Genomic DNA, 22568 nt, shown 5'->3' on the forward strand with positions numbered 1-22568 from the left:
TCACCCAAGTCTTGGAATTTAATATGGCTTTGCACATCAGATAGTCCCATATAAGCAATCATGGGGAATACCGGAGGAAGTTCCTCAGCAGTCTTGGTCCCCTAAGGAAGAGTCTCTCCCAGTGAGATCCCACTTGCCCAATCGCCTTGAAAGGGCCTTTGCAAAGTGGGCAGACCTCCGCTGCCTCAAAGGGGGAGGCTCCCCCACTGGAGAGAAGGGACACAATTCCTTGATTTGTAACACAGGCCTTTATTCAAATGACAATCCACATGGAGATGAAAAGTTGGTTGTCAACACAATATACCTCTGATCTGTAAACACAGGTCAGGGCGATGAAACTAAAATCTTAAATGGTTAAGGACCAACAGAAGATTAACCCGATTGAAAGGGAAGCAAGTTGCAGACGAACTTGGGTAAAAAGTTGCATTTTCTTTGGGGAAAACCAGCGAAAGAACCTGATGCCTGAAGTGACCTTTGCGCCCATGACCGTTGAAGTCCCTCCATGCCCAGCTATTTCAGGAACTCTTTAAGTGGTCCATGAGTACAGGGTGTGAGACCCCCTGTCTAAATAGGGTTCAGTGGGCGTGAAGTCCCAGCCCCATCGTTCCCATGCCTAGTCTTGAACAATTGTGTTCTGGCATGGTATTCTCCCATGGGTCCACCCTAAGGTGGTACGATTGGGATAGAGTATTTTAAAGCTTTTCCTCTTTGTTTTATGGAACTTTGAAACACCTATAACTTGTTGGCAATAGCAAAGACTTGTGCAGCTTCCTAAAAGAGACACCTATCTTTATTGGGTCTCTAAGGGCACTAGACCCCTTCTTTTCTTGTTAGGGATGGAGTTTTACGTTAGAACCTTGGTTCTAATGTTTTGTATGGCGATTGCAAACTTCTTTGTTCTAAACTGATTAGTTCTCAAAGTCTTCATTAATTACCTGGTCTCCTTCCTTTATCTAACTTGCTTTACTATACTTGCGGTATCTTGAATTATATTTGTAACTGTATTTAAAAGTAAAGTGTTGGTGTCCTTAGAGCACACCAAGGTGAATGTGCATATATTAATAGTGAATGTTTTAGTGTGTACTTACCTGTGATTTGAATTGATAGGCGTTGTATACGGCCTTAATACCAGTATTTTGTACATTTTCAAGAGTGCTTTGTGCATGCGTAACTGAACCCTTCACCGCTCTCACACCCTCCTAAGTCTAAACCTTGCTGTTCAGTCAAACTACCAAGATAAAGTTTGGCTAGACATCATTTGACCATCTTCGTCAGAACAGCGTGGCCTCTTAGAATCTGTCCACAGGGCTGAATCTGAAAAACCATTTAAAACATCACCAGCATCACAAAATTAAGCCCCTTCTCCGCAGTCTACTTGGCATTTTATCAATGTCTAAATACAGAGTACAGCAATAAAACACATGCATTGTAAACATATATTGCACAGTCAAATGCACAATATTTTATTTACATACATGTCCCACACGCTTATTTTAATGAAAGAATTATATTCTGGGTATGTGTTTTTTATTATTATTATTGAGAGCCTGGGGATTTCTACAGGATTACATTATAGTAGTCTTCACAAACAAAGAGGGATCATTGCAACTGTAGGAAAGGTGGTCACAAAATCAAAGTGGCAATCCATTATCACTTTATGTCATGCCTGTCGGGCGGCGCGTCACTTACCTGCTGTAAGCTGGCGCCATTACCTGAGACGGCAGCTTCACCGCGTGATGAAGATGAGGCTTCTGCATACGCAGCCCTGGCGGCTGCAGGCTCCAACAACGCTATGAGAAACTCTTAATGCCACATTTGTTCTGCCATGTCGGGGTGGAGGCCTGCCTCCTTTCAGCATCCTCTGCCCTCAGTCTGGTGTTCTGGTTGCCGTGGTGACACAATCATGCCATGGCAACCCGGAAACCATAAATGCAGATACCTGCAAACCCTTGGTGCGTCTTAACACTCTGGATGTGTGCCCTGTGCTCCAGACTTCTGTTGCTCCAGTTTAGGCTATTGCCTTTCCTGCCTTGCTATTCTGTTTCTTCTTTTTGTTCCTGTGTCAGCTTTGAGCCTTTTATCTTTTTCCTCCGTGGCTCTTCCCCGCTTCTGGTCTACAGTGCTTCCTCCTCTGCATTGTCCTGTTGTCCTGCTTCCTTGCTGTGGCCTGCTGCGCTGGTGGTTCCGCTGATCATGTGCTAAGACCATTGAACCAGTCTTCATCTTGTCTGCTGTTGGAACATCGCCTGCCTGTGAATCGAGTTACGCTATCTGCTACATTGGCCCCCCTGCCAGTGTTCTGCACTGCCCTGGTACCATGCTAATCAGGGGTAGACAGACTTGTGGTACTGGGAGGGGTGTCAGAAGGGTCCTCGGTTTTCACTCTCTCAGGGGTCTTTTGGGACACCTCTCTGCGCCATTATGCAACACAGCCAAGTCGTACGAAAGTACGAGAATCGGAACCAGGAGGAAAGGTTACTAACAAGCATAACACGCTCCTTGATACTGTATCCCTAAAAGCACCTCACAAATTTAATTCTCTTGAGAATCAAGGAGGCACCTCTTGTTCCCGCTGGAGGCAAACAGACCTAAGGAAGTTCCTTTTGCAAAGTCGTCATCAGTCATGTTTCTACTAATGAGATGAGACCCCATTTGGAATTCTTTGAACCAGGTCGACAGACACTCAATGCGAGACCCATTCCACTCCTTATGGGGCATTGGTAAGCAATGGTGTTTTTCCAACAACATCAGCAAATGCTTTATTAGCATAGATACAAGAATGACAGGTAGTGAAAGCATGACTAACCTCTAGTCTAGGGCATTGATCTATAAACTCTTCTACTTTTCATCCCTGTGACCAATAGACAGGTGTGCTCCCCATCCTTAGAGTGGGGGGGGCATCGTTCATCAAGGATCAAGGGAGCATGGCAAGTTCACCTACTACTTGCACAGTGAATGAGGCCCAACAAGGCCGAAACACGTGTCTGGAGTTGTTGTTGGTACTCTTGTTCAGAAGAGAATTGCCATAGCATTCCGGTGCTGGAGTGCTCATGTGGGCGGACCAAAGACTAATATGCAAATATATATTTTTCTTGTGTGAAAGGTACAATGAGCTAAAGTGTGGCTGCTGACTCTTGAGTGGGCACCTTCCCAAAGAACAGGTCATTTAGCCATGTTCGTTCTCGTAGAGGGGCGCCTATAATTACTTTTTGATTGTTTAAGGGACATAGGTTTAGTTGCCCTAAGTTTTCTAGGGTCATCCATACGTGGCCCCTTGCTCACTGTGCTCAAAAAGGCACAGCTCCACCTCACTGATGAGGCCCAACAAGGCTGAAACACGTGACTGGGGTTGCAGTTGGTACTCTTGTTCAAGAGATTGCCATAGCATTTTGGTGCTGGACTGCCCATGTGGGCAGGACAAAGACCGATATGCAAATAGATATTTCCCTTCTGTGAAAGGCACAATGAGCTAAAGTGTGGCTGCCAACTCTTGAGTGGGTACCTTCCCAAATAACAGGTCATTTAGCCGTGTTCGTTCTTGCAGCGGGGCGCCTATGACTATTTCTTACTTTTACAGTAGACTGCACAGCAAGTCAAGGTACTGGGCTGGTTTTTCCTGGCTCCTCAAAATGGGATCAATGAGTAGTCAGTAGCCATCAGTCTTGAAAAAGGCAACAAAGATACAGACATCTATAAAGGCCAGATGCCAAAGAAATATAAGATATTTTAGAGAAAAGGGACAAACACTGAAATACGTCTGCACCCTCTCTATAGAAGGGATATCCTATCTCAGTATTTAGAACTATCTGGATTAATTAAATTATTTTCCAGGGGCAGACAGGATTAACTCAAATTTAGGAATAATCGAAGAGGGTTATTGGACATGTACCGCTTATTGAGATGTGACAAAACCAAGCCTGGCGATTTCTCCTTCATGAGATAGTCGTCCAAATAAAGGATCACATCAAGTTTTTCTTTTCAAGTGAGCAGCTAATACTTCGCAGAGTGTCCTGCTGATAGTCCACAAAGGAAGTGTTTTGCCCATCCACAATGAATTTAAGGTACCACCTAGAATAGGAGTTGACTGGTGTGTGGAAGTACAGATCTCGGTTGAGGGACGCCAACCAGAAAGGGACTGGAGAATCCAAGGCATGGAGCATCTAACCCAAGGTGGCAACCTTGCTTAAAAGTTGTAGGTCTAGGATATTTTTCTGGCCACATTCCTCCACATGCTTCAAGTACTGGCAGTTCTTACGTTTCTGAACAGAAACCATTTCTTTAGCAACAGACCTTTGGACACTCCACAATCACCATCTTACAATAATAAGGAGAGGACATGCAAGGAGGGGAGGATTCCTGGTGGGTTAGTGGTAGCTCTAGGAATGGTAGCATCAAACTAATCTCAGGATACACTGATCCAAACTACACTAGTCACAATCTGGCAGTTACTGTCATTTCCTGTCCAGTCACATGTGTCATGTTGTGTGTTCATTAAGGCTTTCACAGCCCTTAGGACTCAATATGCATTTCTGAAAAACTGTTCTGCTCTTACATCACATGATTTTTTACAAGGACACGCCATTAAAAACGATAATTCAACTCACACCACAATTTAACGACACTCACTTTAACTATGGTACACACCTGAAGTTAATAACCTAATTTTCAAAGAGTGTTTTGAAATAGTGATGTAGGTTAACATTTCATTTGTAGTTGGGGAGATAAATGTATTATGAATATTTATTTACATTGAACATTTATAGGAACCTAAATGATGTCGGCGTCTCCAAATTTGCAGGGTTTACCTTTTAGAGGCAGTAAGTAACCTAAACTTAAGTCTGTGGTAAGAATGTTTAAAATGTGTTTAAGTTACAGCATATGTAATTCTAAGCAGATATTGACGAATTGTATTGTGTGGCATGTAGGTTGTGGCCAATGATGCAAACTGTGAAAAAGGGGGTAAGTGGAATGGAACTGAAGGAACATGGTGCATTTGGTGGCATAGGCTGATGGGTAGGTATTGTCGTGGACCAAGGCACCACGTCTTATGAGCTCCCCCAGAATCTTACGTGCCTAATGCGACAGCCACCGTGAGCAGAATCATAGCAGCGCTGTGACCAGGTCCCAGCCTAAAACACTTCACAGACTACTGCTTCTCCCCCAACTGCTGCGTTATAACTTCTTCCGAACCACTGCGTGCCATGAACTCGATCGGATTTGCAAATGGACCTTTGCTAATGCCTCCAACATGCCTTGCAAACATGATTAGTGCCATTTACTCAATCTGCTCTACATAATGCAGCTGCTCTACATAATGCAGCTGCTCTACATACTGCATCTAGTGCCTCCTATTGATTGCCTGACTGACATTGCCTTACTTTGATATGCAGAATGTGGCTAGTGCCTCCTATTGAATGAACGTGGCTAGTGCCTCCTATTGACTGCCTGCCTGCCATTGCCTCAACTTGCTTCACAGAACGTGGCTAGCGCCTCCTATTGATTGAACGTGGCTAGCGCCTCCTAGTGATTGCCTGCTTGCCATTGCCTTAATTTAATTTGCAGAACGTGGCTAGAGCCTCCTATTGATTGTTTGCCTGCCATTGCCCTATTTTGATTTGCAGAACGTGGCTAGCGCCATATATTGATTATTGTCTTAAGACTGATTGCTAGCTTAAGCTCTCACACTGTGGCCCTATTCTAATTTGTAAATGCACTATATGGACGCCCTAATCTGCACCCCAGAATCTGGCGTCACCTACACCAATTACAAATTCATTAGAAAGTGCATCGCCTCCATATACTAGAATGCTCCCTTCAGCCATTAGCCAGACTGTCTACTTCACAGCCCTTATACAAAGCATTACGCTCTACACTCTGTTATTCCATCCTCCCACCTTGACGCCCTCCACTAAGTCGAATAATACTACTACCAGATTATTCATGAATATCAAAGACTTTAAAAACCCCCTAACAAATTAATCTCTGCCCAACCACTGCTAGGAAACTACTCCTTAGAGCTAGGTTATACGAGCCTCCTATCAGCTCTATCCTTACCACAAAAAGAATAAGGACGCCGTTAACTCTGCCTAGTCGAACTAATGCAAGCACAAACCTAACTCGCAACCTTGGCCCCAGGACAATAAATGGCACAGCCAAGTACGGCAAACGCAAACCCTCGCAAGCCCCCCCAACTGATAACTACAATCACCACAAGCCCTCAGATTAAGGGACCTCTAAATAACTTCAGATGGTGTCCAGTCAACTCGTCGAAAAAAAACTGGTCGACGCAATTTGGTCGAAAACCATTTCGTCGAAAAATTTTTTTTATTTATATATTTATTTTTTGGGTTTTCGTTTTGTTAAAAAAGGGGATTTTAGAGAAAAAAAGGGGGTTGGGGGGGGACCCCCCCCAAAAAAAAAAAAAAAAAAGGGTTAAAATAGAAAAAAATTTTTTCGACGAAATGGTTTTCGACCAATTTGATTCGACCATTTGTCTGGTCGACCAATTTTTTTCGACGAATTGACTGGCAACCCTTCAGATCCTTAGTAGCACATGCTACAGAAACTGCCGACCTGATTCAAAGTGAGGACTTAGATTTCCGTGCCAACATTGAGACATGACTACACCCCGCTGCTGGTCCTATGCTCATGTTAGCAGTGCCGGACGGCTATTCTATACTGAGGCAAGATAGACCAGAATCCAGGAGGAGGCCTCGCTATCATTTACAAATATAGCCTCTCTATGAGATTGGTCACCCCTATCGATGTCCACGCATGTGAACTTTTATCAGTTAAAGTACCACTTACTAATGCCCAAACCCTTAATATCCACCTCATTTACTGCCCCCTCCACCCCGGGCCCTCCCGGAACATTTGAGGATGATATTAACACCATCCTGTCTAGCAATCTTAAAAACTCCACACAAGTACTTGGAAACCTTAACATGGGCTTTAATGACCCATCAGACCAGCTTGCCCTAACCACCGCTAACATCCTTTCAGAACTTGGTTTCACCCAAAGAAGTAAAATACCTACCCACAACAAAGGTAGAATACTCGACTGGGTGGCAGACCATAACTGTTAAGCCAACATCCTCTCCATCTCACCACTAGCTTGGACTGACCACCACCTTGTGTCATTCATACTCTCTACTAATAGACCCCCACCTGTCCTCAGGGCTCCACCCACACTAACTAGAAATAAAAAGAGTATTACTGTGGATAGGCTTATCCCGGCCTTACTTCCCACCCTCAAGCTGCTCCCATACAATACAGATCCCGAGAGCCTGGTCGAGGAATACAACAAAATCATGACCACTTCTTTAGCAAGCCTAAAACTCACCTGAACAAATGGTTTCCACCCTTCCTAAAAAACTTAAGGCAACAAAAAAGAAACTGCGAGGCCGCCTGGAAAAAACTAACATCAGCAGCCAACAAACTTAAAATTACTAAACTATCCTCCCTTTACAAAAAATAAATATGTCTAGCTAAACGAATATCCTTCGACACGCACATATCCCAAGCCAAGTCTAATATGAAGGAACTATTCACCATTCTTAAAGAAATAGAGACCCCTATAGCACTACCTGGCACATGCACTAAAGATAAAATAAATGGTGTTCAGCGATCCAATAAGCTCTAGCCAATAAAATATCCACATTACAAAACAACATTTCCAGTAAAAGAGCCTTCCTAATTGACCCTCGCGCATCAAAAATAACTGGGAATACCACTATTGATGAATCCACCCGATTCAACTTCAAAGTTTCTATTCTTGAAGTGGAAAGAATCATTCTGTCCCTCAAACCCTCTAATTGTCAGGGTGATCTCTGCCTCGCGCAGCTCATCAAAGATGCAGCCCGAGACCTATCACCTTTCATAACAAAGCTCATCAACGCGTCCTTCTCTACTGGTATCATCCCTACTAACCTCAAACAATCCTGGGTACTCCCACGCCTAAAAAAAAACACTCTTGACCCATCCACACCTACCAATTATAGGCCAATTACGACAGTGCCCTTCCTCCTAAAAACTCTGGATAAGGTAGCTTATGTACAAATCCAAAAGCACCTGGAATTACACCACTTACTAGGAGCCAGACAATCAGGCTTCCGTCCCCAACACGGAACGGAGACAGCCCTCATTGATCTTAAGACCCAAGTTTATCAGCTTAGAGATAATAGCAAATCAGCCCTACTCCTCCTCCTAGATCTCTCGGTGGCATTCGACCTGGTCAATCACACTATTCTATGCAACCACCTCAACAAAGCAGCACACTTCTCTGACAACGCTGTCACCTGGATTAGATCCTTCTTAAATGGTAGAACTATGAGGGTCTTCTCACCCATAACAGCTGCTGACCCTACACCCATCACGTTTGGTGTGGCACAGGGATCTTGCATCCCCCCCACATTGTACAACATCTTCACTAAGCCCCTTTTCGATGATCTGGATCATCTCTCTATCACCTACACTAACTATGCAGATGATACCCAGATCCTCCTCCCGCTTTTAGGGGATTATGGAAAGGATTTGGCCTTGGTGAATAGAGTGTACATCATCATCATCATCATCATCATCCAGGCATGGATGGCCACGCATGGACTATGCCTGAGTGATGATAAAACTGAACTCATCATCTTGAACACCTCCTCTAACTTAAAAACATTAGGATCTGACTAAACCTCATTCACAATCGATGGCAATAGTATCAAAGTAGAACAAGAGGTAAAAACACTAGGCTTTTATCTCGACTCAAACTTGTCATTTGCCAAACAGGTCAATTCCTTAGCGTCCTCCACGGCTTACACATACAAACTCATCCGCACAGGCAAGCCGTTTCTCTCTGACACTAGCTGCACTATCCTGGCCAGAGCCCTCATCCTGTCTCGCCTGGACTACCGCAATGCCCTCTATCTAGGATCTACTAAAGCCACTATCAGAAACATCCAAACATTACAAAACAATGTCCTCAGAGCGGCATTAGGCATTTCTAGAAGAGATCACATCTCTGAGAGCAGCCGACAGAATAATTGGCTCCCAACCAACGATAAAATCCTCCTAAAAACTTTGTTGCTCACCCACAAATCTCTCAACAATGTTGCCCCATCTACCTGGCCGAAAGATTCCACAAACATATCTCCCTGAGACTATCCAGAAAAGCTTACAGAGATCTCCTCTCCATTCCTAGCTTCAAACAATCCACAATCGGAGGCAACAGCTTCCCTGTGAAAGCAGCTAAATTGTGGAACTCCCTACGTCCCACACTGAGAATTGACCAATCCTACAGATCCAACATCATTATGTGGCTGAAATCCAATGATCACTAAATGATAACTCCTGCCAGTAAGCAGCTAGGACCCTTTGCTTATGGAGTACATCATCCCTGCTTCTCTCTACCTTGTGGTAACTATAACTGCCATACCCATTGCCTGTATACTTTCACTCTACAAACACTTTAAACCTGGAATACATTGCTAATGTAAGATATCAGTTTATTTGTATATACCACTCTTATACCCTCAACCTGTAAATATGTACCATCTGTATATACCCTTATGTAAGTAACATTTGTATGTAGATCTTTATACCTTGCTGTTATAACTAAGCTTTGCATATACTTGTAACCGCTGCACCCTGTTACCCTCGGGTATGTTGCGCATTATAAATAATAAAACAAACAAACAAAACAAACAGAAAGAGTCAGACACACGTCAGACATTGCACAGCTATTTTATTTTAAATAAGAAATAACTGACTAACTGGCCCAATTGCAATGGGAATGTCCCCTACCTAACAAAACTAAATAAGGATGTGCGTATACAGTCGGAAGTCCAAAAGAAATTTCCCCAGTGAATCTATTCCTAACTGGCCCTATCACTAAAGGTACTAACTAAAGATTACCAGCCTATATATCCTCTGGCTCATTCCCTTTTGCCTGCTTTCTTGGCCTTTCCTTCAGGGATCTCTGCGCAGCACAAGTCTTGGTCATGTCAGTATTTGGAAACAAGCCAATGAGTAATATTGGTCCGGCCTCACCGAATATCTCTCATGAGCTCTGGTAGCTTTGGTACGCACCTGTGTTGTCTCTCCTGGGGCTTGCAAGATGTGTTTATAGCTGTAATGTGCTTCTGTTTACCCTTCTGTATATAATCTTTTATAACTCTTTCTCTTATTTTTACTCTCGCTGTATTGTTTTATTGCAGTCTGGCCCCCTTTAATAGTTTCTCTCAATGGCGTTGTACTACCACCCCTGGGACCTCTCCACCGGTTTCCCCCTTCCCTGGCTTTTTATAATTCTTTAGTTGGCGATTGAGCATTTGCCCAGTGATAGTTGGCAACTTCATTGGTGGTTCCCAATAGACACGTTCGTGTTTTCTCACTTTTCCGCTCTGCCCTGGTTTCTTCATTCCACAGGGTTAGGTTAAGGTGATCTGGCATCAGGATTGAGCAGCTTCCTTGTGGCTGTCCCCGCTTTATCGACTCCACCGTGGAGTCGCTACAAATGTATCACCTGGTCTGCTTGTTCGACGTCGCGCTGCCAAAGGGAGGTTTCATTCCACCAGTTTGTGGGTTTCGGCGTCGTTGGTCAGGCTCCAGGCCCCACATGGTCTTCCAGAGGTCACACCTCCACAAAGGACGGACTCCTGTACTCTGTCCTGGCAGTAGTTTTCCGGCACTCTTAACACTGGGTGTTCAGAGTTCTCTTCTGGCGTTCACTTCTTCGCCGACAGTTGTGCGCTCTGCGGATCCAAACTGCTCTGCCCCTCCAAGGCGTAGCTACATCAGAGGGCTACTCCTGCATATGGCTCTCCCTCTTCTCCATAGGTTCATCCCAGTTAAATACACATCAGTTCCATTTTCCTCCATATTTTGTATTTGATCAATCATTGCCTGAAGTCAATAAAGGAAGGCACATTACTTGGGTGTAAAGGCAATCCCATATAAGTCGATATTGTTGCTTGTCCGCATTGGAATGAGAGTCCTTCTCCCCTAGAGGGCAGTCACTCCCAGTTACCAGGAGGGAGGTTCTTGCTCAGCGTACTCACCTCCTTAGCCTCACAGGGGGTGGCTCCCCCCTGGAGAGAAGGGACAAATACTCTCGATTTGTCACAGTACGTTATGATATCTATAACGCGCCTGTACACTAGTGTTTATAGACGTGACAAGACAAGGAAGGGGAAACAGAGAGAGGACAAAACAACAATCTTACTAGGCCTTGTGTCATTCAGATCGTACAAGCGCAGGGAAGGGGTAGGGGAGAAGTGCAAAGGGGGGATTCAGAAGTGCATGTAATCAAAAGTGCAACCAACCAAAGTGCTGAGAGAGGGGACTGTAGGGTTACAGATACAGACCAGAAGTGCTGGGGGAGCCAAGAGGTAGTGCAGGGTGCAACTGGACAGGCCGGGAGCTGGACCCAAGTCCAGAGGCTGGTCCAGTGACCAGTACGTGGAACAAATGGGTCATCAGCAGGGGAGAGGAAGAGAGGAAGAGAGAAAGCGGAAGCGAAGAGGAAGGTCTTGAGTTGCTATCGGAATCAGAGATGGTTCTGCTTATGTTTGAGAGAGGCAGGAAGGCTGTTTCAGAGGGCCGGCCCCAGCTGAAGAAAGATCTGCCCCCAAATCTGTTGAGAAAAGCAGCGGACCGACAGAGTTGGAGGTGGATGAGCGGAGAGCTTGAGATGGGAGATGCTTAGGACGAGAGAGTTGGGGTAGTGCGGACTCAGGCCCTAGAAAGCCTTGTGGACAATGCAGAGGGTCTTGAACTGGATCCTTGCCGCCACTGGGAGCCAATGAAGAGATTTCCAAGCTGCAGAGATACGATCCCTGGCCTTGAGACCAAGGACAAGTCTAGCAGCCCTGTTCTGGATAAGTTGTAGAGGACGGAGAGAAGAGGCCGGCCGATTTAGAAAGAGGCTGTTGCAGTAGTCCAGCCTTGAGAGAACCAAAGCTCTGGAGACAGTGAGCTTCTGGGGCAAAGTGAGGAAAGGAAGAATACCTGTGAGAAGGTGCAGCTGATAGTTGACTTCTTAAGAGACGTCAGAGATGTGAGGGGAGAGGGTGTAGTCGAAGATAACCCCAAGGTTCTTACCCTCATCGGTAGGAACAGGAAGAGTTTCCAGAGTGGGCGACCAGAGAGTGATGAAAGGCAGGAGGTGGTGTTCCGATGAGGAGGTTCTCAGTCTTACTGGCATTAGGGGAGAGATCACTGGCAGCACACCACTCCTGAATATATATATATATATATGTGTGTGTGTGCGTGTGCGTGTGTGTGTGCATGCGTGTGCGTGTGTGGCCGGAGCATGAGAATTATGTATTTGCAATCTCAGTGTACATGTGTGACTTCATCAAAGTGATATACAGTGGCAGTATTGCCATAAATTGTGGGCATAGCATGATGAATCCGATACACAATGGCAATGCGGACACAACATCATGAAAGTGTTTTACAATGACAATGCTGGCATGTCTTTTGGACACAGGCATGTAAATGTTATGAAATGCTTATTTACATCTGGCACCAGTAGTAAATTGAATGCCTTTTTACTCATTTTTTGGACAACTGAAGTAAAATGCACCATTTCAACCCATTGTTTTAAAAATGTTCTCGTGGGAGAACACTTCACAAACCTTTCTTACATTGCTTACGGCTCCTCACCATGCTCTGTCACATGTGTTAATTCGGGGGAGATGCTCTTCGAGTAAACAACAGCGGTCACTGACCTTTAATGGATTACAATGTCAGAACCTCACACATCCCTCTCCCCCTTTATCAAAAAGGTACCTCTGCCACTGCATGACGCTAGAACATGTAACACTTATTTCATGCATTTTTACATATGACTGATTGGTTTGTTTGTTGTTTGTTTATTCTTTGTTTATTTATTTATAGCGCGCGCCAGACCTGAGGGTATCCGGGCGCGTGTTCAAGGATACTTTAAGCTTACATGTTACAGTTACACATTTCAGGAAGGTTACAGGGTGCATTAACAGTAAATGATGACAGTATACGTGGTTACATGCGCAGGTGAGTGTGCACAGGGGTGTGTGCACAGTATGCATTGAGTGTCGGGAGCAAGGTGGGTTAAACGGGTGATGAGCGAGGTATGCGTTCGGCTGCAGATTAACAGGTGGGTCAGACGTGAGTAGTCCTAGTCTAGTCGGTTATAGGTCATTTTCTTTTAGCCATTTAATGCAATTAAGTCTGAAGCGTGGATAAGATTGGTCAGACCTTAAGGATGATGATAGGGAGACAATAGCTGGGCCGCTTTGACGGGGAAGCTGGTGCCTCTGGCTGTGCTCATCTTAAATGGGGGCACGGCTAGTTGGTTGGTGTATGCTTGTCTGGTAGATCTGTTAGAAGTTCTCCTTTTGAATCTTTCTGTTAGGTATTTGGGGGCTAGGTCATTCATACTTTTGAAAGTACTTTTTGTTTTGAGTTTAATTTTGTCAGCTGTGGATAGCTGTTGATGTAATTTTTTTGTTTGTAGTTTAGTTTGTAGTAAAGGGCACATTGTAAATTGAACATGGCTGTCCTATATATTTGAACATGCTTGTCTTAATTACATCTATGTATCATACACAAACGGAAGGTAAACCTTACATGGGTGGGACAAAGTTCAGAGTCATTTGTTGGTGTGTTCCTAGGGGATTATTGTCATTGCATCAAATTATTACCATCGAAGGACCATTCCATCGAAGAAATTTCAATGAAACTTTTTGAATCTAATGCATTTAAAAAAAAAGATTTCTTAATGGGGGGTCCCCCCCCAACCACCTGTTTTTTACCCTTTAAAACCCATTAAAATTAAACTAAACTCTTTACCTTTTAAAAACATGCATTTGATGCATATTTTTTCGATGCAAAAGCCTTGATGGAAAGGCATGCGATGGTAATGCATTAAATGTAAATACCAGATACCGTTCCTAGGTCACATGTTTCCTAAATGTATTCACAAGTCTGTCTGTCTGGCTTTGGGTGCCAATCTGTCTGTGGGTATTGTCACAAATCTCAGGAGATTTCCCCCGCTTTAGATGGGGGAGCACCTTTCCATGAGACCAGGGAGGTGAGGTCGCTACCCGACATATCCTATGGGGGCGGTGCTCAGCGGGAGGATTTCATGGGGAGGGAGAACCCCATTGAGAGCAATGACCAACTTGGGAAGCACATTACCCTTTTGTCCCACCCACCATCACTCTATCCTTCTCCACATTACCAGAAACCCTGATGTGTTGTTTCAGTATATCTCAATTGATAAGCACTGAGACAGCACGCGTTCTAGCTTTTGCAAGGAGTCGAATGGTTTATGCTCATTCAAAGGCAGAGAGGCCACGGGAGAATGGCATCTTTGTTCTGGGTCCAGCGCAGACTACGGGAGGCTGCAGGTACACAAAGGCCGGCCAGAGAGGGGAGATCAGCGTGTCATAGGGAGAACTGCACTCAGAAGAGGCTCGCTGAACGTGACGCAGACCGACGAGGCGGCAAGTCATCGGTTGTGGAGCGGAGGCGGATGAGTGCAGAGAAATGGGCGCAGAGCAGCAGCAAAAGCAGACAAAAGACCTTAGAGGAAGCTGGAAAGCCCAAGATGATGCTGCAGGCCCTGGGAGACCCACAAGCGACCAGAGAGAAGGGCAGCCCAGACCCTATAGGGAACATGTTTGCTGATCCTAAGGTTTGGTAAATCAGAGGGGGGAAGGGGTAAAAGAGGAGAGACACTAAAGCGGCAGAAAAAGCACATGGAAGGGTTTGAGACCCAGCTTTGAAAAGCACACAACAGGTTACAGAGAAAGCAAACTTTTCCAAATTAAGAACTAACGCCCAAAGCCCCCGGCAAGAGGGTGCACCAAGGCTGTGGATTACAAAGAAAGAGAACTGTGAAACTATTCAACCAAAGGTGGTCTAGACCCATACTATCCAAACAAGCCACGGGACATTACAAAAGGGAGTAGAAGCTTTGTGTTGAGCAAGAGAGTATCACAAACCTTGCCTGGACAGTAAGCCAGGGTTGTGGTTGATAGAAGGAGAAAGCTGGAAACAATCACATGAAGGGGCCTCAAAGGGGGGGACAAATACCCCAAAGTGTAAACACAAAGATTGAGGGTGCTAAAGATAGCCTAAGAACTTGGCTGGGAAGGAACCAAGGCTGTGGGGGAAAGAAGAAGAACAAGCGACATCCTTGGCAGGAGATTACATCAAGGAAGGGGCAGGAGTTCCCTACAGACAAGACCGAGTAATTGAGGCACAGATGCAGTGCAAAGTCCCTGTGGAGAGAGATCCAAATCCTTGGATCTTTGTGGAACACCTGCTAATTCCCATATGCTGGAAAGACTCTGGGGAAAGAGAGAACTCCCGAGTCTTGCTGAACCTTTGAGTTACTACACCTTTGGAACTTTTGTGTTTGGCTGACAATATCGGGCTGCAGGTCGCAGTCAGATATGTTCCCCTGCACATTAATCTTAGTTTAGCTTGTGAGGGACAGCGCAGGTTTTGGACACAGGACGCTGAACTTTACTTTCGACATTCTGACACAGACGGATTCATTAGTTAGTTTGATTGATTGAGGAATGGAAACCCCTCCTAGAGTTGCGGCTAGTTGTCCACCTCCAGATCCCATAACAACCCCCCACCCTCCAACATCCCCATTTGACTTTATAATACAAGTTTGTTAGCAACATGTCACCCATGTGTCCGTCTCTTACTCCTAGACCCTCACAGTGTATTGGATACATTCATATGTTTGTATTTCAAGTTAAAAATTACAAATACACATACTGAACAAGGAAAAAAGCTATTACCATTTGCTTGTGGTTAGACAAAATGTGCCATTTTCAGATGTATGTTGGTATGACTGTAAATAACATTTTGGTCATTTTTGCACAAGTGATTTGTCGTAGTAATTGTATTTGTAATTGTAGTTCATAGTAAACGATACATTATGAAGTGAATATGTCGGCCATATATATTTAAATGCTTCAGTTGTCATTCCTTGTAGTTGATGCAGCAACAAAGGACACTACAGAGAAACTGAACGAGTTTAAAGCGCAGATGGGACAAGAAATTGAAACATTCAACATGGAAAACACAGAGTAATCCAGAATTTTATTAAGTATCTTTCATATGCCATATGCAGTATGAAATGTAAGTATTCTTATATCCTGCTCACACTCTTCTCAATTATTTTGTTATGCCTGCACTGCTGGCAAGGCCTGACAACTTCTCCAAAAGATGCTGCACTTTCATATTTTTGCTCGACTCCTAGCACTGACACCCGCTAATTGCACCTACTGAAAGGATATAGGAAAGTTCCCTCTTCCCTTTACCAGAGCAGTTCCTTTTTTTTACTGTCTTCCTTATAGATGTGAAAGATTTTGGTTCTTAGATGATTGCCAAAATATTGTGCATTTTATCTGCACATGTAGTAAGCAAGTCTCAACTGCTAATAATTGGATGCTGCTTATTCTCTTAGATACAGAGTGTGCAATGACCACACCTCTATCAGTGCAATCATTGGGCTGGAAGAAATCTTCCAATGCAGGGAGACTGCTATGATAGATATTGTTTTTAAGATTGTATGATGGAACTATATGCTGCATATTTGTTTGAAATGAATTGATCTGTAATTTGTATGCCGCTTTTATGGCTATGCGCCAAAATAAAGTTTATGAACGGATATTAATCCAAACCAATCTCCAAACAGAGAAGTAGATTACCTGTTAATGTTGCAGCATTCACAATGGCTCTTGAATTAAACGTGTGCGCGTAGCATAGAGCATCAGCCAACAGCAACCTCCCTTCAGCATCAGTATTGTCAATCTGTTCGAGCATAACAAAATAAAGGATCAATTATGTCACAATTAAGCTATCATTAGAACTAGAGATGCAGTGAGAGAACTTCAATAGAAAACACAAGGTTCTACCTTTTTCAATAGTGGCCTAGCACCTATATACACAACACATCCATATCTAATGTGCATGGATATTTAGGGCAAGACTTTGTCAAGAAACATAGTAAATTGGCCTTTTATTTTGTTTTATTAGTACATAGATTTATTACAAACCTTATACATAACATCTAATACAATCACACTGGTATAACAAAAACATAAGCAAGAAATTAATAATTACACAATGATTACACAATATGGCTACAGATTAAGATATACAAAATGTGAAAAACATCATTCAATTTCATTAGCTTTAAAAAGGTTACCACCTTAATTAATAGTGGAGTCGATTTCCCCCTTGAAATATAATACCAAAAGGAATCTAAATTTAAAAATGAAAAATCATACGCATATGTGCTAAACAATTCTTCCCCGTTTTGGGAAAAGTAGCATTAAAAGGTTCAATGTTTCCGTAAATCTGTGAATTGTCTAGTGTAATTCAATTTAGTCCCTCTTTTTTGTTTTCGGATCACAGGTAGAGTACATTTTATGTCTTTCTCGCATCACAAGTACTGATCCAATCTAAATCAAAAAAGTTCGTTTTTGTCAATTTAGGATCAGACACAAGTATTTCCAGTGTAATATCATACACTTTCAGGCTTTGGAAACACCTCTTAAAATTAGTAAAACATCCCACATGCGGGCCCTCTAACTGCTTACTGTGAGGAACCAGGAGCGAGACATGAACACAGAGACTTATGGTTTTGGCCATAAACCTTTATTGACAAAAGGAAAGGGTTTTGGAAAATGCGTCTCTGTACCTGCATTAAGGTGCGTTTCCCTACCTCAAATAAAACCAACAGTATGTCGGATGTCAGAATGTCCAAACAAAAACGTCCTGTGTCCAAAGTACTATTCTGGTTTTCACATTTTATACAAATGAACTCTAAGGTGAAAAGGGTAATGTCTTTGGCCTTGAGTGATTTATAAATGTTCAAAAAACAGAAAATGCATAACTCCAACTCAAAAGTTCCAGAAGGATAGAGTTCCTTAGTCCAGAGGGTGCTTCCCTTACCCTGGATTTCTCTTCCATCTATTGTAAATTCAAAGTTATCAGTTCCTTGAGTTTCTTTTGAAACACAACACAACTGCTGCACAACTTGCCTCTGTATTTATTTTGTTAAGACACCTGGTGTACTCTCCTGTCAAGTTTTCACTCTTCTTTTCTTGTTCAACAATACAACTAGTACACAAAACAACTTGGTGGTGACTTTGTAACTTGGCAGAATACTTGGTGTACTTCCTGCCAGGTTTTCACTCCTCTTTTCTTTGGTTTCACACAGCCTTTGGCTAGTCCTGATATATCCTTCTCAGGACCCCTTTTAGGTGAGCATTTTCTTCTATACTGCTCAGTTTGTTCTTGCCTTGTGTGTTTCCCAACCAGGGCTTTCTTTTGTGAATACATTTTGTAACTGCCTGGTATACTTTCCCTCCCAGGGCTTTCTTAAGCACACTTGCAACTGCTTGGTATACTTTTCCTTCCAGGGATTTCTTTAACACACTTTCAAACAAAATATCTTCTTCTGTTTGCTTTATCTAATGCTGTATCTGCCTGATAAACTATTCTGTCGGGGCTTTTCGTAAACATGTATTACATACATTTGAAAACTGCGAAGCGTTTCACTGTACTTCTGTTTTCACAAAATGCCTCTTTGCTTCTTCTCTTTCAAGCACTTAATTTGCTTCAATAGTTATTCGTATGAGACCTGGTTGCCAATAAACCCTGGTGTCCCAGTTTCCCTTTTGGGGACTCACCGGTTCTCAATGACGTGCTTTACTCTCGCTCAACGTCTCTTCCCATTTCACCGCCTTCGTTCCTAGGCTTCTCTGCACCTGGCGGTTCCTGCTGGACTCTTCTGCTTTGTGTTAGGCTCTGGTAAGGTAAACGCTGTCGCTTAACAGCTGCAAACGCCCAGGAGCAGTGTCCTGGTCTCTGGTGTTCCCTCTTGCGGTCCTTCGTACTCTTCTCCCCCCTTGAGCCAGATGGCTCCACAGCACTCTCCTCAGCCCCAGTGTCTCTCCGACTGTACCGAGAGAAGCAGCTTCTTCGCTCAAGCAGCGCGCCGCAGTCTGCTGTTTCTACTGTTTAAATCTCCCGGCTACAGGTATGTCCTCACATAGAGCGCAGTCTGTACTCGTGGTCTTTTCTGCTCTGCGTTACTCGGATCATCTTCCTCGTCCCTGTATTTTTGGGTTTATGGGAATGGTAGTCTATTCTTGATGTTTTACATGTAAAGTCTGACTAAGTTTTCTTTAAGAGCAAGTCAGCAATGGATGTCTTGTAAGTAGAGTCAGAGAAGATGTTTTTACAAGTCTTTGAGGTTAAGTCCGATTTCAATGGTTTATCTTGTTAGGTCTTCAGTATCTTTCCTAGGTGGAGGAGGGGAGGTGTAACAATATTCCGTTTACGCATTGGGTACGGATGGGCTATCCTCAAGAGAGATAGGGGAATACCATGCCTTGTCTAATTGTGCCCTGCTCCTCCCCCAGAGGTTGTCGTCCCTATGTGATCCTCCCGCATAAAGTCGCCCTCAAGGTCAGGATCAGATAGCGGCTGCCGTCCCTTGACCACATGGTGAGAGGTCACCGCTGGGAAAGGAGTGATGACATCATTAGATTCATCACATTACAAACCATATAATACAATGATTCGAAATCAGCACAATACTGCTTTTTATACAATGACATGTTTCAAGTAACCAGACAGGACAACGAGGTTACGCCTAGTTCGTAGCGTAATATTACTACCTGAACACACTTACGCAATGACAAAGCCTTCCACCAAATCAAACCCTCAATGTCAAATCTCAATTTCTCAGACATTGAAGAGGATTCTAGGCCATACAAGATTGTAGGGACCACTTTTTGATTGTAGTACCGAACCTCTGGGGGTGGACCCTCGCCCTCTTCCTTTGCCCCGGCGCTGTCCCCTTTGGCTGTACTGGCCACTATTGGTCTGGAAATTGGTGGCAGGGTACTGTTGCTGCTGGTTTTGTTGTTGGCGTTGGCCACGAAAAAAGCGTTTGTTGCCATAGCCGCGCCTGGTAGAGGGCTTAGAGATTTGGTCCAGAGTTTTGATAGTATCAAACTCTTTTTTAGCCATCTCCAAAGCCTCATCCACCGCTTTCCCGAAGAGGTTAGAGTCCTCAACAGGTTTGTTTATTAAAGACGCCTGTGTCTCCGGTTTGAACCCTGAGTTGCGCAGCCATACGTGTCGTTTTAGGACTATTCCCTGAACTAGGGAACGTCCCGCAGTTTCTGCCGCATCCAGAGAGCTCTTTACAATACTCTGGTTGACCTGGGTTCCTTCGGCAATAGTTGAAAGCAGGCGTGTACGTAATGGTTCCGGCGCTTCTTCGGCGTCTTTGCGCAGTTTGGCCCACTGCGCGTCCGCATAGCTAGCGAGCAAAGAATTGTTGTTGGCAATTCTTGCTGAAAAGGCGGCCGAGGATGTAACTCTTTTTGCCAGGGCATATAACCGCTTGCCCTCCTTGTCAGGTGGTGCCTCACTGGTGGAAAGTGGTACCCCTGCCCTCTTTCTTGTGTTGGTTACTACCAGGGAGTCTGGAATGGAATGTCCCCTGATGTACAGCGGGTCTGAAGGAGTGAAAAGTTTTTCAATTCTAGGATTGACCCCTCTGATTAGTGCGGGTGTGGACAGCGAAGGGATGATTCTTCTCCTCACAGAAGCAAGGAGGGGAATTGTCTGACTAACTGGGGGTTTCTCCTTAATTACCCTTTCTACAAAGTCTAATTCAGGGGAGAGCTCCCCAGTGTCCAGTTCGAAGTGTGCTGCTGCTTTACGCAACAGGGCATTAAATGTGGGTTGATCGTCAATGGGAGGCGTGTCTCTACCAGGTGAGATGTCAGGAGGATTTAGGTTGAGGCCATCAGTGTCGGAATATATAGATGGCGATTGCCAGGGGTGAGAAGGTCCTTCTTCTGGATTTTCTCCGAAGCCTTCCCCTACCAAGTCTGGGCTGCCTTCCAGACATTCCTCCTGGTCCTCGTCCATAAACTCATCCTCTACCTCTTCCTCAAAATAATGTTCTTCCCCAGTGAGGTCATACACACTGTGGAAGTCTGAGGCTGTGTCCTGGTGGGGATTGCCTAATCTTGGAATTTTGGCCCTGGGGTCCTCCTGAGGCCCTTCTCTTATTCTCTTTGGAGTGGGAGGGTTTTGGGCATTCATAAACCTCTCCATTCTTTCCATGCATAGATGGAGCCTCTCCACGGTTTCATGGGGTACCCCCGAGCAGTCTAGCGGGGGAAAATTGTTGTCTTGTAGCTGAAAACGGCTCGACCTCTCCCATAATGTCGAGGAAAGTGTCCCGTCGCCCTCCGAAAAGCCTTCAGGTGTGCTGGAAATCCCTTCGACTGAAGGAGATTGTCCCTGTGTTTTCGGCGTGTCTTTCGACCTTTGCGTAACGCTCGACGCGTCTTTCGGCGTACGCTTGTGGGCGTCGGCTACCACGATCCTCGCCAAGCTCTCAGCAACTCGTTTGTCAGCGGAGAGCTGTGGTTTCGACGTTATGGGTGTCGAACGCTCTATGGCGGTATGCGCTTTATGCTGATGCGCTCCGGCCGATGATTTGGGGGCGGCGCCCTTATTTGCCGAAAGCCCAGTCGCTGGTCGCGGCTGCGGTTGCGAGAGGGGCTTCGAACCCGAACGGTCCGAGGAGGCCGCCGGTAAAACCTGCGTCTCCTTGGGCGCGGATGCTCTCTTTGCCCTTGGCAAAGAAGAGCCATGGGTTGTGTGCTTATGTGTGGTCTTGTGTGCGTCAGTGTCGCCGGGGTGTTCATCCCCATAAGCAGGGCGTGAGCCGAGCCCGTCGGGGCCGGGGACAGACGACAAAGCGCGTGTGCGCTCCCTAGAGGGGTTTACGACTTCCGTAGCAGAGGTCGTGGTATCACGTTCCTCGTCACTGTCGGAGGTAGCGACGGTGGGTGGAGCGTCGGCCTTCGACATAGCGTAGGCCGCCCACCTTTTGACCCTACGGTCTTTTAGAGTCTTCGGCTTAAGAAGCCGACAAGCCGTGCAACCTTCCTCCTTGTGATCGAGGGGCAAGCAGCAGTTACACCGTGAATGCTTGTCCTTCCAAGTAAACTTGCCCTTGCAAAGCGGGCAAAACCTAAAGGGTGTCCTTTCCATAGCCGATGCAATAAAACGTGATAACCACCCCAAGGGAAAGGAAGGGGAAAAGGAAAGGCATTCTCAGAAAAGAATTAGAGATGTCCCACGACCCCCACTCTCCCTACTGTGTTAGGCCTGCGAGGCCAGGCCACGTGTTCGGCAACGCCGAAGGATCTCCTCCGCTCATCCCCTCCGTCGAAGATCTTGCTCGGCGGAGACAGCTTCACAACAGCGTTGAGGGGGGGATCGATATGTTCTATATTAATATAGGAAAACGACCAAAGGTCGAGGAGATGAAATCTGCAAAGTCTCTCGAGGAGCTCCGCGTAAAGGCGACCAATAGCTGGGCGGAAAAAAACAATCTGAGGGACCTCGACGCGTGAGGGATTGTGGGTACAACACACGTCACTATAGGGATAGTGTTACAGACACGCCTTGTCGACGTCCCTTTTCGACTACGAAAAACAAAATGCAATACTCCGCAGTGACCA

The 22568-nt window shown here is 44.9% G+C and overlaps 1 protein-coding gene across 1 annotated transcript in view; it reads right to left on the reverse strand.

Moving 5' to 3' along the window:
* The window catches only part of LAP3 (leucine aminopeptidase 3), a 518160-nt gene that overhangs the window by 80046 nt on the left and 415546 nt on the right, over positions 1 to 22568 (reverse strand). The window contains exon 10 of the mRNA XM_069631910.1: positions 16710 to 16812. Coding sequence (XP_069488011.1) covers positions 16710 to 16812 — 103 coding nt within the window. The remainder of the gene's footprint in view (positions 1 to 16709; positions 16813 to 22568) is intronic.

This window comes from Ambystoma mexicanum, chromosome 6q (genome assembly GCF_040938575.1).
Source record: "Ambystoma mexicanum isolate Mex_15411 chromosome 6q, UKY_AmexF1_1, whole genome shotgun sequence".
Classification (NCBI taxonomy): Eukaryota; Metazoa; Chordata; class Amphibia; order Caudata; family Ambystomatidae; genus Ambystoma; species Ambystoma mexicanum.